This window comes from Cucurbita moschata, unplaced genomic scaffold, assembly GCF_002738365.1.
Source record: "Cucurbita moschata cultivar Rifu unplaced genomic scaffold, Cmos_1.0 Cmo_Scf00073, whole genome shotgun sequence".
Taxonomy (NCBI): domain Eukaryota; kingdom Viridiplantae; phylum Streptophyta; class Magnoliopsida; order Cucurbitales; family Cucurbitaceae; genus Cucurbita; species Cucurbita moschata.
The window spans coordinates 351728-368227 of NW_019268589.1; the positions used below are offsets into that span (position 1 = coordinate 351728).

The 16500-nt window shown below is 35.9% G+C and overlaps 2 protein-coding genes across 3 annotated transcripts in view; one reads left to right on the forward strand and one right to left on the reverse strand.

Moving 5' to 3' along the window:
• The window catches only part of LOC111438328 (CCR4-NOT transcription complex subunit 11), a 13714-nt gene extending 7191 nt beyond the window's left edge, over window positions 1-6523 (forward strand). The window contains exons 4-12 of the mRNA XM_023076231.1: window positions 2013-2066; window positions 2211-2356; window positions 2476-2626; window positions 2712-2849; window positions 2960-3031; window positions 3116-3189; window positions 3298-3439; window positions 4784-4862; window positions 6080-6523. Of these exons, the coding sequence (XP_022931999.1) occupies window positions 2013-2066; window positions 2211-2356; window positions 2476-2626; window positions 2712-2849; window positions 2960-3031; window positions 3116-3189; window positions 3298-3439; window positions 4784-4862; window positions 6080-6177 (954 nt within the window). The 3' untranslated portion in view covers window positions 6178-6523. The remainder of the gene's footprint in view (window positions 1-2012; window positions 2067-2210; window positions 2357-2475; window positions 2627-2711; window positions 2850-2959; window positions 3032-3115; window positions 3190-3297; window positions 3440-4783; window positions 4863-6079) is intronic.
• Window positions 6524-7291: 768 nt separating this feature from the next.
• The window catches only part of LOC111438324 (zinc finger CCCH domain-containing protein 13-like), a 16390-nt gene continuing 7181 nt past the window's right edge, over window positions 7292-16500 (reverse strand). For both annotated transcript variants that reach the window (XM_023076224.1, XM_023076223.1), the window contains exons 5-12: window positions 14593-14653; window positions 14408-14506; window positions 11798-11892; window positions 10808-10921; window positions 10355-10422; window positions 8731-8841; window positions 8296-8527; window positions 7292-7564 (exon numbers count right to left, since the gene is read on the reverse strand). In XM_023076224.1, coding sequence (XP_022931992.1) covers window positions 7454-7564; window positions 8296-8527; window positions 8731-8841; window positions 10355-10422; window positions 10808-10921; window positions 11798-11892; window positions 14408-14506; window positions 14593-14653 — 891 coding nt within the window. In that variant the 3' untranslated portion in view covers window positions 7292-7453. The remainder of the gene's footprint in view (window positions 7565-8295; window positions 8528-8730; window positions 8842-10354; window positions 10423-10807; window positions 10922-11797; window positions 11893-14407; window positions 14507-14592; window positions 14654-16500) is intronic.

Below are 16500 nucleotides of genomic sequence, written 5' to 3' on the forward strand. Positions count from 1 at the left end.
AGGGGCCCCCCCCCCCCCCAAGATACAGGATAAGTGTCCTTTTTTTATTTTAAATAAAAAGAATATAAGTTTTGTTGTAGATACTTTTTTTTTTCTTTTTATATAACAGTTTCGTTGAAAATTGCTTAATGGATACAAACTCCAAAAGGAGTGAGAAAGGAAAAGTAAAAGAATACAAAGAAACTGCAACCCATAACGTATGATAAACTTAAAAACCTCACAAAGAACTAATACATCAAATTGAATCAAGAGAGTTAATATCGAACTGCCTATAGAAGTTGGATTAGACTTCTGAAAACCCAATCAAGTATTGGCGAAGAATCTCCATCTTCCTTTTAACGAACTTTATTTAACAAAGAAGTTTCTCCTTCCAATCTAATTCCTTGTCGAGGTTAGCTATCCAAGCCGATATATTAGCACTAGATACCAGATTTGACTACATAAGAAATGTTGAAAATAATTCTCAAAGAGAGACTTGGAAGAAAAAATTCCTCAATTGTGAGGGACATTGAAAAATATTAAAACATATGGGACTAAAATTAAACTGTTTAAACTGTGGGGCTAAGTTGAAAAAAATAACCAAACATTGGGACTAAAGTTTATATTTTGCCTAATTTTTTCTCAAATTATTTGTACAAACTCTTCCGAGAATGGCTTAAGATTTTTTGTATCATGATGCCTTCTAATTGATTGTGGGATTCTCTGTCAGTGAACAATATCTGCAAAATTTTTTTTTTTATTTCATTATTTTCTTTATGCACAAAATCATTTGTTTTCTTGCAAGGAATGAAAGGTACCACCTACCATATCAATCTACAACAACAAAAGTGGAATCGTTCTGTAATTTGTGTTTGAGGCCCTGCCAAGGCAAAGGTGTCGAGAGTCTAATGTGTGAATCAAACCATTCCAATTCTAATTCATTTAAAATACCCTTCTGCCGACTACAACTTAACGGAAAAAGTGCTTAAAACTGAAAAATACTATCCTAAAAGTAGTCTAGTTAACCCCGAATTTCAATTCCAAGATTAACAAGATCTTGGAAGATTACAAAAGAATCTTGAAAGATCACTTAGAATTACAAAAATACTTGCAGAAAATCTGGAAGATCCCAAAGATCTTTACATCAATTCCACCTGTCGCAGAAAAGAAGTCGACCATGAGTTCAAGCAGTCGGGGGCATGGTAGTTAAAAAATATTGGCCATGTAAAAGTAAGGTGGATGTCAGTGTTGGTGGAAGTGCTACCTGAATAAGCAGTAGAACCAATCCATTGAAATATGCAAATAGGACCATTCTTTTTGGGAGTGAGCTTGTTATGATGACCAGTAGGCAGTCAAAACTTCTTCAAATGGACCATGGCCAAATTTCCTAATGCATGTCTGCTGCCCGCTTATGAACAATGTTTGATCTTTCATGTTAGTCACGAGCATCCTTGGACAACTTGACGATTTTCTTAGCCACCTCTTCTGCTGCACCACTAAAATCCACATGAGAAGGAATATCAGTAACAAGATCCAACAGGGAGTAGTGGAAGTTTTAGTATAGATAATCTCAAATGATGACCTCCCCGTGGATCAATGCTTGGTTGTGATCTTGTGGATTGCTCTGCTTTCAATGCCCATGTGCCAAGATCTATCTTTCTTAGGAGTTGGAAGGGCTGGGACAGCACAACAACTCAAGTGCGGTTGTATGTGTCCCTTTTCAGTGAGAGTTTGTACTTCTTGTATTACCTTGGACTCATTAAGACTGTGGTACATTTGATGCTGAATAGTTCTTCATGGGGTAGACCATTTGGTTCAGCTTGTAAATGCTCGAGTTCTTCCAAAAATATGCTGATGCTGCTGTCTAGTGGGATTGAATTCTCTGTTTTTTTCCTCTGATTTGATAGCCATAGCCCATGTTTCTTTTGATTCTGACACTGAAAAATGTTTGCCCTTGATAGGCATAATTTTTCTATTTATACTTAGTTGGATAAATCCCTATATTAATCATGATGACGATGTCTGTCTTGCAGTTCCTGAAACAGTCTGCTTCCGATTACATTAAAGGTTTCGACCCTTCATTGCATGTAAGACATGGAAACCAACATGAGCACAATTTCCCTTTTAATTTGTCTATAGGAAAACCCTCAAGAGTTCTGCCCATAAGTTCAATTGTGGGGAGAATCAAATTTGTAATATCTATTTGAGGCCAAAGGGTTTTTGTTTTTCAGGCTTTCCCTCAGCTAGAGCAACTGCAGCAACAGTTTTGTGATAAAGCTCAAGGTCAATCGTTTGATTGCTTTTTGAAAGATTGTTCTGTGAGAAATGTGGTTCCAGACCCTGATGTCCCACTGGGTTGTGATGCAAACTCGGCAGAGTATGAGTTTTCCTCTCCTCCCTTGTTTGACTTCTGCATCTTATTTATGTGTTTAAAACCTAACCTCTGCACTACCTTTTATTTTCATTTATTTATTTATATGATGTTGGGCATCTTAGGTTTGACCTGTTACCTGGAGTGGTTCCTAAATTGGGATCTGGAGATAGAGATGAGACATTGCTGGGGTTATTGTCCAATTTGTCACTTAAAGGATCAAGTCCCGAGTGGATTAGGCCTCTTCCACCAAGGCTTCCGATACAGAATGGAGAGGTGAGATGCATTTTAACTCTCTTTTGGATCTAATATATGTTTTTTAGAGCACACCTGATTTGTGCTTGGCAAAGTCCCTTTGCAGTTAGTGTGGTTGAACCTTGACGATCGTCATGAACTTTTATGGGACCATGGAATGTGTGTTGACACTAGTAGAGGCGCAGCTGTGAGGGACTTAATTGCAAAAGCTCTGAAAGGGCCTCTTATACCTTCTCAACAAGAGGTTCAAGTCCTTCTGCAGTTACTTTGTTAGCTATCATATGAACTTTTTTCCTTGCATAATAAATGCCAAAGGATGAAATGACTCAACGTTTGTTATTTGATTGAAACCAGCAAGTGGTGGTGGAGTTGGCAAACGACCCAAAGCTTGTATATCATTGTGGACTGACACCCCGAAAGCTTCCTGTATGTGTTTGGATGACCTTGTAGTTGATTTCATTAGAAAAGATGTTTTCCTGCCTCATATTTTTAATTTTTTCATATCGTTAGGAATTGGTGGAAAACAATCCTCTTATTGCAGTTGAAGTTCTAAAGAAATTGATTAATTCCCCTGAAATTGCAGAGTATGGATTCGAATCCATGTGTTGATTTGTTTTTTGGTTATGACCTGAGATACTTACTTTTTGGACTTCTATTTCCCCTGTATTCATCATCACAACTTTTTATGGCAGGTACTTTACTGTGCTTGTTAATATGGACATGAGTTTACACTCTATGGAAGTTGTCAACAGGCTAACGACAGCTGTTGAACTTCCCTCTGAGTTCATACACATGTACATCACTAATTGTATATCATCGTGTGAGGGCATTAAAGTATGTACTTTTACTACACTTTTGAGTTTTCAACATTTGAGGCTTTAAGTTTTTATCTTGCAAGTGTTGGCCCTTGAAGACATGTATACTTTTATGAACTCAAATCTCTTATTTGAATTATTATTTCTTATGTTTTTGGAGATGAAAGCCGATAAGGATCTTAACAGTTCAAGGACTATCCACGTCCCTTGAACCTTTGCTTTGTTGGTTGCCTCTTGGGAAAAATTATGCTTGCGGATAGCCTCTTGTGTCTTTGGATCAAATTAATATGTTCTTTATCAGAGCAAATTCGATGACCTAAATCATTTATTGTAGTTGTGTCCTTTTATCATCATGAGTGTTGGAGTAGCCTTTGGTAGGGGTTCCATTTAGCCAATGTGTCAAGTGTATATGAGGTGCTGGAGTAGGTTTTCTGTTTTTTATGACCCCTTCTTGGGGGGGGTAGTGTTGCTGATCTTTGGCAGGCTGGTTTATTTACTATTTTATGGTTTATTTCGCTGGAAAAGAATAGGAAGTTGTATTAAGGGAGAGATCATCGAAGGATATGTTGAATTTAGTGCATTTTAATGCTTCCCTATGGGCTCTTGATTCAAATTCATTTTGTAAATTTTCTGTTTTTTTTTTTTTTTGTACCAAAACTGGTTTTTTATTTTTTTATTTTTTTATTTTTTATATATAATTATTATTATTATTTTTTTTGTAAATGGCGAGTGATGTTCTTCCCTCCACTTTGTTGGACTCTTTTTTTTCTGTGGGGTGGGGGATCCTCTTTCTACTTGGTCCTTTAACTTAATAAAAGGTTGGTTGCTCATAGAAAAATATGTATAGGGGGGCTAGTGCAAGCCAGGAACTATCACCATAATACTTTCCAGTTGATGTTAATAAAAAAGCAAAACAAACGTAAGTGTTTAGAGAGAGAACACCGGCAGAATTTCTGGAGTTTTGAATTCCTCAAACGCTCTACTGTGGCTGAAATGTTTCCTATTCATTCCCTTCCATATTTTTACATGTGCACAGTACCTTGGTAGACCTGAAGAATATCATATTGGGGAGAAACTCTTGAGGGGACCCTATTATTGTATATAAGACTCCACTATGGGTGACAAGAGCAAGAGTTTAATTATTGTCATTATTATTATTATTATTTTCTTTTTTTTTTTATGTTTTCTTAAGTTTTTTTTGTTGTTATGTAAGGGCATCTCTGTGGTTTTGGTTCTCAAACGTCTTTTATATTTCACTGAGGGATGAGGAATTTTTCGACTGCAATATGCTAGTTTTGGTTTACGAATTTTAGTTTAAACATCTTTAAGATACTAAACTTTTTTATTTCTTATTTTTCCCCAGGATAAGTACATGCAGAACAGATTAGTTCGGCTTGTATGTGTTTTTCTACAGAGTTTAATTCGAAATAACATCATCAACGGTAAGTTCCTCTCAGCTGCTTGAACTTAAGTCATTATATGCATTCTTCACTTCTAAGAATGTAGTTCATCCTATTCTATAGTAGTTGGTTTGTGATTTCCTCTACAGCCTTAGTTTCCTTTGACATCTTTGCGTCTATCTATGTATCTAATTAGAGATACAAACACTGGAATGTGATTGGAAAAGTCTAGAATTATGAAATAATAAGTATAATCTCCTGTGTGATGTGAGAATCGTAATGGATATGTGCCGCATGCTGGATCATATAGGTATTTTGATGTTTGCTACCTGTATCAAAATACAAATTGTCAGGCTAGTTCAGTTAACTAGAATTGTAGTCATTTTTTTTCAATTGCTTGTCTAAATTGTGTTCAGACAACCTGTGCTGCTTTTCCTAAAACGGGTTAGAGTAGGGTTGGGAAGAGTGCAACGAGGTCGACTGATATCTGGGGCCAAGTCGGTGGTCTTGGGTTTGAACTCAAATCCACGTTTGTTCCTATGTAACCAATATCTTGGAGCTGTTAATACAACCCCGTAGGTTACAACAGTGTCACAACCTAATGAGTTATTAATAACAGCTGCTTGCCGTAGACCGCTGTTGACCACCATAAATGCGCTTTCATTAATCATTTAGACATTTTTCTTTGTTAAAGAGGCGTCTGAGAGGATGTAAGCGAGAAAGTCCTTCACGTCAAATGCTAGAACTATAGACCAGCCAGAGCAGTTTAAAATCTTCCTCAGAAAAAACCAAGCAAATGGGTAGTGAAGTTAAATGTGTCTCTGGGCATTTCAGCTGGGGGGATAGCCACGTAAGGCATACATTTGTGTCGAATATGTTCGGTCGGTAGCAATAGCCTTGTGAGGGATTTCCCAGAGGAAGAATTTAGTCGTATTTGGATAACAGTCCTTCCACATAACATCTGCATAAGCGGTCAATAATTGTAGATCTCTTTGGATAGCTTGGCTCAAAGCTCTTATGAGGACACGCCTTTATTATTTTCAAGCAGAGAGTAGGCTTTTTCAGTGTGCAAAAACGTGCAGTTTTTTGAATGACCTGTTAAGAGTGTTATAATTTAGTTCTTGCCTTCCATTTCTTTTCATTTTAATGTCAATTCTACTTACCATGGAATGTAAGACAAATTTGTATCAGCTTGTTAATCGTTCGATAAGCACCTCGATTTTGTATTAGTTTAACCTCGATTTGGTTTTGGTTGGCAGTGAAAGATCTTTTCATCGAAGTTCAAGCTTTCTGCATCGAATTCTCTCGGATCAGAGAAGCGGCGGCGTTATTCAGGCTTCTTAAATCTTTGGAATGAGTGAGAGTAAACCAAAGGCATCCTTTTGTAAATAGCAATTGTTAGCCATTTTATACTCAAAAAGTCTTAGGCCCCTCTCTTCCCTTGTCTGTCTGTCTGTGGCTGTCTTATGGTTTAGCAGATGTTTGACTAAATATGTACTATTGTATTTTGTTATGGATTTTTGTATGTTGCTTGCTGGCTATTGATTTGGAAACCCCTTGGAATGGTGGCTTCAGGTTTTTTGGCCTATGCCTTTCTCCAACTCATTGCTGCCTTTTGTCGCCAAAAGATTAGGGATCCAAATAATAATTCTGTTGTATTTTTTTACGCAAGTAATGTCTCAATTAAGTGCCCATTTCTTTTAGTGTAATGCCTCCAAAATGATCCTTCCAACAATTTTCTGATACCAATTATAAGTATAATGAACTCGTGTTTTGAACCGAAAAATATTATTGTCGCTCAGACTAATAGATTTCTTAGTGGAGTAGGGGTGAATATTGAAAATGTTCGATAATTAGAGATCGCACACAATGTGGTTCATGACATTATAAACCATGTGAGATTTAGAACATTTATTAGCTAAATAAATGTTTGAACTTGTCATGTTGGTTACTGATTGTGGGTCTCAATTGCTTTAGCTATGCTATGTGGGATGACTTTTATGACAAGATGGGATGGTGTTTGGGGTGAAGTGTGAAACGGGCTCATTACAAGCCATTACAAACTTCGCTTAAAAGTTTTTAAAATTCACAAGAGATACAAAATTATAAGTTTAGATTAGAGTTGTATTGGATCTTTAAAATTCACAGATCTACTAAATACAAAATTATAAGTTTAAAAGTTTAGATTAGAATTGCATTGGATCTTTGGATCTTTAAAATTTACAGATCTACTAAATACAAAATTATAAGTTTAGATTAGAGTTGCATTGGACATAAAGTTCAAACTTATAATAGTTTTGACACTTGTTGAAAATTTAGTCCATAATCTTTTAGCTTAAGAGTTGCATCGGACATCGGACAGGTAGTTTTGATATAATTTAGTCCATAATCTTTTAGCTGAACCCATGTGGCGCTCCATGATTTTCCTAGTACTGATGAAGAGTATGATAGAGTATTGATATGATGAGATGCAAGATCAAAGAACCAAGTTTTCCACATCCAATATAATAATATGAACTAGAAAAGAATCAGAGCACTATTGTGATAGCATCCCACCTACTACTCTGAAATATGATTATGAAATATATGTTCTCATACATCTAAAAGTAACAAGATCGATCCTAAAAATGCAACTAATTCATGGATAGGAAATGCACACGAGCAAGTACATATTCTTTCCCAGCTATCCAAACGCCAGTCTGTGACCACCGTACATCTTCCCAGTCCAAATTATCCTCAAGTACCTAAAAAAAAAAAAAAAAGACGGATGTATAGTAATTCAATCACATGCTTATAGTAAATATAGGAGTCGAGATTCAAAGCTCCGACCACAAGGAAAGTTGGCAATTCAATTTTATCCATAAAGATGAAAATGTTCAAAGCCATGGTGTATTATTTATGTTAGTCAATATATTTGTAACAGCTCAAACCCACCGCTAGCTCTGATATTGTATTCTTTGGACTTTCCCGTCTAGGCTTTCCCTCAAAAGTTTCAAAACGTGTTAGCAAAGGGAGAGGTTTCTACACCCTTTATAAGGAATGCTTCGTTCCCCTATCCCAACCGACGTGGGATCTCACAATCCACCCCTCTTCTCTTCTGAGAAATGACCTTAATATGTAACCAATATAGGTAGTGAAAAATAAATGAAATCATCACAGAAAGAGAAGTTTCATCCTCTTTCTCTCTAAGGGTCTATTACAGCGTGCCATTAGACTACAGTTAAAGAATGGGCCATAGCAACCCCATATTATTTATCTACTAGGATTTAACGAGATATAACATGCCGCTAACTGGAAACGTGAAAGTGAAAACGTGAAAGTGAAGTCATGGCAACTTTAGGCAGAAAAATGTACTCAAATAGGCACCAGAAAGCCCACTACACAGCAATCTTTGAAGTAAATAAATCAATGAAGATGCAAGACATTCTGATAGAATTTATCTTTCAAAGATTGAAAGAAAGCTGGAGAAAAGTACCTCCATGTGTTCAGAAGGCAGTGGAATCCCAATAGAACGCATAACCTTCTGAGGCAGTGGCTTCTTACAGCGAGACCACCGAAACACATCGATCAAAGTATTATCGTTATCAGTTCTTTCACCATTTGGGCAGTGCATAATGTGATTCTGAGATTTCTCAGCTTCAGATTCATGCCCCTGAGATGCTGCAATGGCTTTCACCATTTTCTCCCCGGAAAAGCAGAGTTCATACCTTCACAAAGTAGTTCTTTCGGACAAATTATTTTATATGAAAAAAATTTCATTGATGCCTGAAATATTCTAAAGGAAGATTTTTCTTCTTAATGAGGCTTTCACAATGTAGCTCGTGAAATATCCACATCATGTGTTTCAGAAATCAACTTATTTGAAGTTTGTTTATGAGAGGTAAGGAAAACACCATGGGACTTGACATACCTGCATGAATGCGTTTCTAGATATAAAACTTCTCCCTTCTTCAACTGCGCAGATGTGTAGAGAGGTTTCTTTAGACCTTTATCCGCAACAATACTAATACTGTATTTAATCCTGCAGAGTTTTGTAAATGGAACATTTAATACGAACATTGTGCAACCATATAGAGTAAATCCAGGGGCATGCATCTGTGATTTAATTAACACTACAAAGTGAATTTTTTATGTTATGTAGTGTACAAGAAACATAAGAAAGCACACAATGCAAAATTCAAATATGGGTATGTTATGTAATGTTCAAGAAACATAGGATATCACAATAAGCAAGATTCAATTATGGCTATGTTTTGTATTGTACAAGAACATATGAAATATGTCATGACAATGCCAGTAACTGCCAAAAAAATTCTTAAAAGCAAGGCACTAATGTATCCTACTTTCCTGTTTTTGAATAAACATGGGAATCCAAACTATCTCATAGATATATGCTATTCACTAATCACTTGTGACATTTGTTGAATCCTATAAACAACATCTAGAAAACATCCAAGTGTTTACTACTACTTGACCTGGCCTCTCTCGACCACTAAGATCCCTCATGGTGATAGACGTTCTTTCCAAATCATCAAAATAACGTTGTAAATGAGCTTGCATATTAGTGTCGTAACAACCCGAGCCCACTGCTAGCAAATATTGTCCTCTTTGGACTTTCCTTTTCGGGCTTCCCCTCAAAGTTTTTAAAATGTGTCTGCTGCTAGAGAGGTTTCCCCACCCTTATAAAGAACGATCCGTTCTCCTCCCCGACCGATGTGGGAGCCCAAAGAGGACAATATCTACTAGCAATGAGCTTGGGCTGTTACAAATGGTACCAGAGCCAGACACCAGGCGATGTGTCAGTGAGGAAGCCGAGCCCCGAAAGGGGGTGGACATGAGGTGGTGTGCTAGTATGGACACTGGGCCTCGAAGGAGGGTGGATTGGGGGGTCCCACATCGATTGGAGAAGGGAACGAGGGCCAGCGAGGACACTGGGCCCCAAAGGTGGGTGGATCTCACATTGGTCAGGGAGGTGAACAAATCATTCATTCTTTATAAGAGTGTGGAAACCTCTCCCTATAGCAGACACGTTTTAAAAACCTTGAGGGGAAGTCCAAAAGGGAAAGCCCAAATAGGACAATATTTGCTAGTGGCGAGCTTGGGCAAGTCTCGTCAAGTATTGAGCCTTGACTTGATGCAAGGAAAAAGCTTGAAAAGTCTTTTTAAGAACATTGATAACAATTGGATAAGGTTTAGGAGTTCGGGGAGGATTCATTGATCAAACTGTATGAAGGATAAACTATCTCATATATCAGCGCTATGGGATGCGTATGCATTCCAACAAACTACAAATATAATTTATGCGTATGCAGTATTGTGTTAGATCGAAATAATAATAGAAAATATATAGGTTATCTTAGGTAAACAGTAAATATATAGATCTAGTGTGACATGCATAAAAGCCAAGTTAAACAGAAAAACAAGATAAAACAAAACAAAGCATGATAGTTCCAAATAATTTTATGCATATGTAAGTTAACGTTCTGGCAAAAAACCTGCAGATGCAGTATTAATAGAGAGGGTTTGAAGTATACCATGGTTCGTTGCAAAGGTTGTACTGAATTGTAACTTCTCTAACAAACCTCTGTTGACGCAATGCATTCTGAAAAATATAGCATAACATGGTAAATCCCCATCAGTTCATTTAAAATAAAAACAGATTACAACGAAAATGAAAAATCATAACAATGGTAGATATGTTATTCATTTGAAGTGCCTAATAATATGTTCAGTTTTGAAATTTTTAAATGAGTTAAGAGAATAGTGAGTATATACTATGAAACAGACAGTAAGCAGGGCATTATCTTTATATCTTTGAATTAATCAAATATCATCAGCCAAATTTGTATTCATTTCCTAAATACCGAAAAGGAAGCAATCTTACCGTATGAACAGGAAAATACTTCTATTATTGTATTATAAGATAGAAAGAAAAAATCTCGGAAGTTAACATTGAAAAGGGGTTAAATATTATGTCAAGTAATTACAGAAGCTGCAGCTCTAGTAGTCATTGTCCGCTCAACAGCCACAGGAGCAAGGGTCGGCTCAACTGCAGATGTATGTGTAAGACACGGCTCCAGGTCAATGGATCCACCTCCTTTCTGAAGAGAGAAGAAAATAACAAAGTTGGAAAAAGCCTTCAAAATACAAGGATCAATATGTTGCAATTGGCTCTAAAATCAATATATTCACTTTTTTTCTGTAAGGAAAGATGACCACTAATTGCACACATGAAAATTCTCTTATCAAAAAAGAAAAAAAAAAAAAAAACCACATGAAGATTGAAAAAGGGGGCGATTCCCGAAATCAAGAGAATCCACCAAAAGACACTCCAGATGACATAAAACATAGAATAATCATTGGACCAGTCATCACTCTCTAGCCCTCGGATGGGACCTTCTTACCATCCGCCCATAGTAGCGACTTCACTACAATCCCCTGAATATATTGCCAAGACCGATTGAAACTCAACAAAAAGTACTCTGTTATTACAAGAAGATTCTGATAATGATTTTGTATACAAGAACTTTTCAACCATGTTATTTACCAAACTATATTTTGGTGTAAACTGTCTAATATTTTTACTTCCTAGAGTATACCTCCCAAATTGCAAAATTGAGGTCTCTTGTAAACACTATGGATTATACATCCTTTTGTAAATTTCAATCATCAATGAAATTGTCTTTTATAAATAATAATAATAATAATGATTTTGTATACGCATAGTTAGGATCACGGATCTATGATATTTGACTACATACCCATGATTTTTCTCACATCTGAGGAAGTATTACCCTTGACAACCGGCAAGTGGTTTCCATCTACTCTTTCCATTTATTCTCTCCACAAGATATATAAATATACTAAAACTTATATATTAGTGTAGGATTTAATGTATGTATATATATAAATATATAAATCCTACACTACTATTTAAGTTTTAGAACCCATCTCCAAAAAATTTGAAGTTTCATTACCTTCACAATGCAGCATCTCTCAACACAATAGCTACAACCAATAGCAGCTCCCCAAGCTCGAGATCGAACATTATTTCGAAGAGTAGAAATGTAACCTAATACACACAATTAGAAGTAACATCAACAAATAAAGATAATTACAATAAAAATTGATGGAAAAAAACAAGAAATCATGCATTTAAAAGAAGAGCATTGCAAGTAAAAGATATGGGGAAAAAAAGGAGAGAAAAATTAATGTTTTTCAACAACATAAATAAGAAATGAGTAATCCAAACCAAGTAAAATTAAGATATTTGGAATTTTCTGAGAGAAACTATTAGAAATTATCTATAGCTAAAGAGTGAAGTTCTATATATTTTCAAAAATTTTCCCTTCCTATGATTACAAATAATTTGCATTTTTTTTTTGACTTCAACAACAAATGGAGGCAAGGATTTGAACCCATGCCTAAACCAATTTGACATAATTTACAAATATTTTTGGAGACCAGTGTTGTTTAAAGTTCAAGGTGCAATAAAGTGCAATAGTCTTCAAGGGCTTAAGCGCAAGGCACAAAGAAAAACATTGCCTTTTTTGTGGGGCACACTATAAATATGTATGTATATATAAATATACATAAAGAAGAGAGCATAATTGAAGTGGGAATATGAAAAAAAAAAACCTAACACAATTTTTTGCATTTAGAGTTAATAAATTTTATTTTTCTTCAATTAATAAAGAAGAAAAAAAAACCCTATTATTTTCTTTTTAAATACTGACCATAAGGCGTCAGAAGGTCTTTTTGTACATTTATTCCTCTTAGCAGTTGCATTAGCATGGAAAAAAGAGGCTTTTCAACAAACATCCTCTTTTCAACAAATGAACACTGTTGAATGCTTATGAAAAAAGAGTCCTTGTCAAAAAATTCATCGACCTCTACATCAATTAAATGTGCTTCAAATTCTTCACTGCTCATATTAACATCAGATACTTCATTAGGTTCAATGCTGTGAACAATTGGAGCGGAGATAGGATACTTAGTGGTGGAAGAGCTAACGATACCTTTGGTTAAAGTGACATTTGAACTTGGGGGAGTGATCACTCAAAGAATAAAAGAGTTAGCAGGTTGTGAAGGGGGTTGTGTAACTTTGGAAAGGAAGTGAGGAGCAAAACATAAACTTATTCCAAAATGTTTAATCAACTCTGAATTAGTATGGATACCAAAGTAGTCTTTCAACAGAGTATAATGGAGAGGGTGAGATTCAATAAGTTTATTTTTCATTTTAGAGACATGACGCGTAGGTTTGAAAATGATGGGAACTTGAGGAGATGGTTGCGCCTTTATTCATCCTAACTTGATTTATTCTCTTTAGATCTACTGAACTTGTAAAATTAAGAATTGACAAGTCCCCATAGTCAATGCTTGGAGGATCTAAAGGAGATATATCCCCAAAATGTGGAGAGAGACTTTCAAATTCATCTGTTACCTTAATCTTAGCCTGAATGGAACCATAAATATTTTTCCTAACTTCAATTCTAGAAGTTGGGCGATCAATAAAATTAAGAGTCTGGGAGGAATATTGACTAAACCTCCAAAATGTGGACCAATTGCTTAAAAACAAGTAACATATCCAATACAGTTTCGTAAATTCTTCAAAAAAATCCAATCACCATATCCCTCAATTAGCTTTGGATGAGAGGATTCTTCTTGGGACCATTTCTTAATTCTTGGTTGAAAATTTCCAATTTTCCTCCACTTATCATCAAACTCCAAATCAGAAAAATCAACACTCTATTTCAACGTCGTCTTATTTTCCATGAAGGGATTAAAAGAAATCTTGGATTGAAAATAAACCTCTAAAGCATTATGAATGTCTTTTCAAGAGTTGTTGGCTAGCAGAAAACACCCAGATTGAGTTCGAAATTCATTTCCACCACTTCCTTTTCTTTCCTCACCCAAAACGTTGGTCTACAAGAGAGTATGAACAAACGGCGCCAGATAGAACCGACAAGGAGGAGGAGTGACTAAGGTTAAACGAAAACAAAGGGATGATGAAACCGAGAGAGAAGTGGCCCGCACATGCGATAGACGAAATCAACGAGGAGTGACGACCAAAGATGTGGCCCAGTTTGAGGCTAAACAGTGAGGTAACTAGGGTTTTGGAAGGGGAAGGGTTAGGAGGAGAGAGAAGAAGGCTTCTCAAACTTCTTTTACATTTTCCTATGATACCTTAGTAGCTGATTTCTTTTTTATTCTTCGTATGATTGTTTGAACTCATGTAGTTTTTCATTTCATCAATAAAAAATCTATCTTAGAAAATAAAAAAAAAACTTGGTGATAACCGAAAAAAATCAGAATGAGTTTGCTGATTTGGCAAGATTTATTAGTTCAAGTTGATGTTCATTTCTTCTTTTTGCAATGAAACCCACTTGATTTTCTATAAGTTCTAAGGGTGCGGGTGTCAAAGATTGCTTTTGGAATTTACCTTTCGTTAACACAATGAAAGTGTTTGTTTCTCAAAGATATACAACTACTAAGTTGTGGACTCCTTTTTTATTGGGCTTGATTTTTTGTAACCCCATCATAAAACTTAGCCATCTATCAAACAAGATAAAGAAAAACAGGCTTACAATCTTGCGGAGGTAATACTTTGATGGTTGCACGCAACTCCTGGATCGCAGGTGGAGGTGGAGAAGCTGTTAGTCGACAGTAGCCTGTATGCATGAGAACTAGAAAACAAAATATAACAACCTGTGTTATTTCTCATAGATCCACATCAATTCAATTAACTAGAAAACAGTGGGACATTACATACCAGCAACAAGATCTGAATCATATGTATACACATCTGTTCCCCACAGCTGTCCACCCCTGACCTGCACACATTACTTTAAGACCTTAATAGTATTACTTTTTTTCTTTGCTTTTTAGAAATAGAAGCAGCCTCTAATGGTATTAAAAACACCAGGGAAGAAGAAACAACAGACAACACACCTAGAGTTACAATACAGGATCACAGTTTGTATCAACAAAGAAGAAGCAAAATTGGAGTTCCAGCTTTAGATAAATAAACTACAAGAAAAAAGAAAAAGGGTGTTTTTCTCCTGCTACTTTTTCTTTAAGAAGAAGTGATGAAAGATATATATTATCAACAAAAAGGACAAAGAGTCCCTGCGCCAAAAAGGAGGAATTAAACAAAAGGCCTCATATCTAAGTTGATCAACAAAAGAGGTGAGTTACAAAGGAATTGTGAAGGGCACTCCATTTTGATGCCGACTATTGTAAGTGGTCTGAAAAATTGATAAAAGAATCATACCCATTAGAGAAAGTTTAGAATTTCTTTCTTTCCAAATATACCAAAGACTGACTGCGTTGGACCGAATCACTTTGAATCTTCCTTCGAACCACCAGCCGTAGAGTAATTCAATAAGGCCATCTTCTATATTCTTTGGAATACACCACACAATATCAAAACGATTGAGGATGAAATTCAATCCTTTATAAGTGAATGGGTAGATGACTACTAGCTATACATTAAAAAAATATATATTCAAGGATGAAATCAAGTTAGGATTTCTCTTTTGCACTCTGTCCATGACATTTAGGCTGGCATGGGTTGTGGACCACAAAAAAAATTACACTTTCTTGAAGCTGTTGCCTTCCCAAGTCTGTTTAGTAGATAAGTGTCCAGAAAAGATGGCCTGAATGGAGGGTCTTGGTGGCTGATTTAGCAAAAAGGTTCCAGAGGAGTTAAATTTCAAGCAATAGAGTTCATGGAATGGTTCGGGTGAATACCATCATTGGTCATAGTGAGTGAGAGTTAATCATTCATCCTATTCTCTGTCTTAAAGACCTCTTCAAAAAAGAAAATTCCAAGCTTTGTTAGATTTCTTTCCATAGGTTGCATTTGCCTCTACATCTTTTGACCATTTTTTTTTTTTTGATAAGAGACCATGTTTTAACAAGAACAGGACGTTTCATTAGAGTAGAAAAGAAAAAAGAAAATACAAGAAGATGAAGTTTAAAAAGATTATACTTGGGAAACGAAAAATTCAGCAAACGATGCCCAATAAAGAAACAACAAAAAGATAATCCTCAAAAGAATCCCTTTACCCTTTGCAAGAATGCCCCATTTGAAACAGATAACTAGGAGAATATCTGGCAAAGATATGATAATGAGCTGTAAACACCAGCAGAAAGCTTTGATCTTGATAATCTCCAGATGATCCACCCAATCAAGAGACTTGTACTCAAAGATTCTTTAATCATCTAGGAGCCAACTGTTGTCTGTTTGACCATACTTGATCCTTACAGTTGTTTTCCACATAGCTGGCTCCTTTTGAGTGTATCTCCAACGTCATTTAGATAGAAGAGCAGCATTCCTCCTAAAATTTCCAGTGCCAAGGCCACCCGAAGATAAGGGTGCTACTTTCAACCAGTTCACTAGATGGCTGTTAAGTTCCCAATTCCTAGACCCCTAGCTCCACAGGCTTAACAACCACCTCCCACTTGACCAGATAGGACTCACCCCCTCATGAACCTCTTCCCACATAAAATTTCTCATAGCCCTCTCAAGATCCCCCTAACCTGGAATTCCATTGAAAACCTATTGTATAGGAGTGAGTCTTCTTCCTTTATATGAGTGAATCTTCCTCTTTAAGAGAGGAAAAAAAAAAAAAAAAAAAAAAAAAAAAAAAAAAAAAAAAAAAAAAAAAAAAAAAAA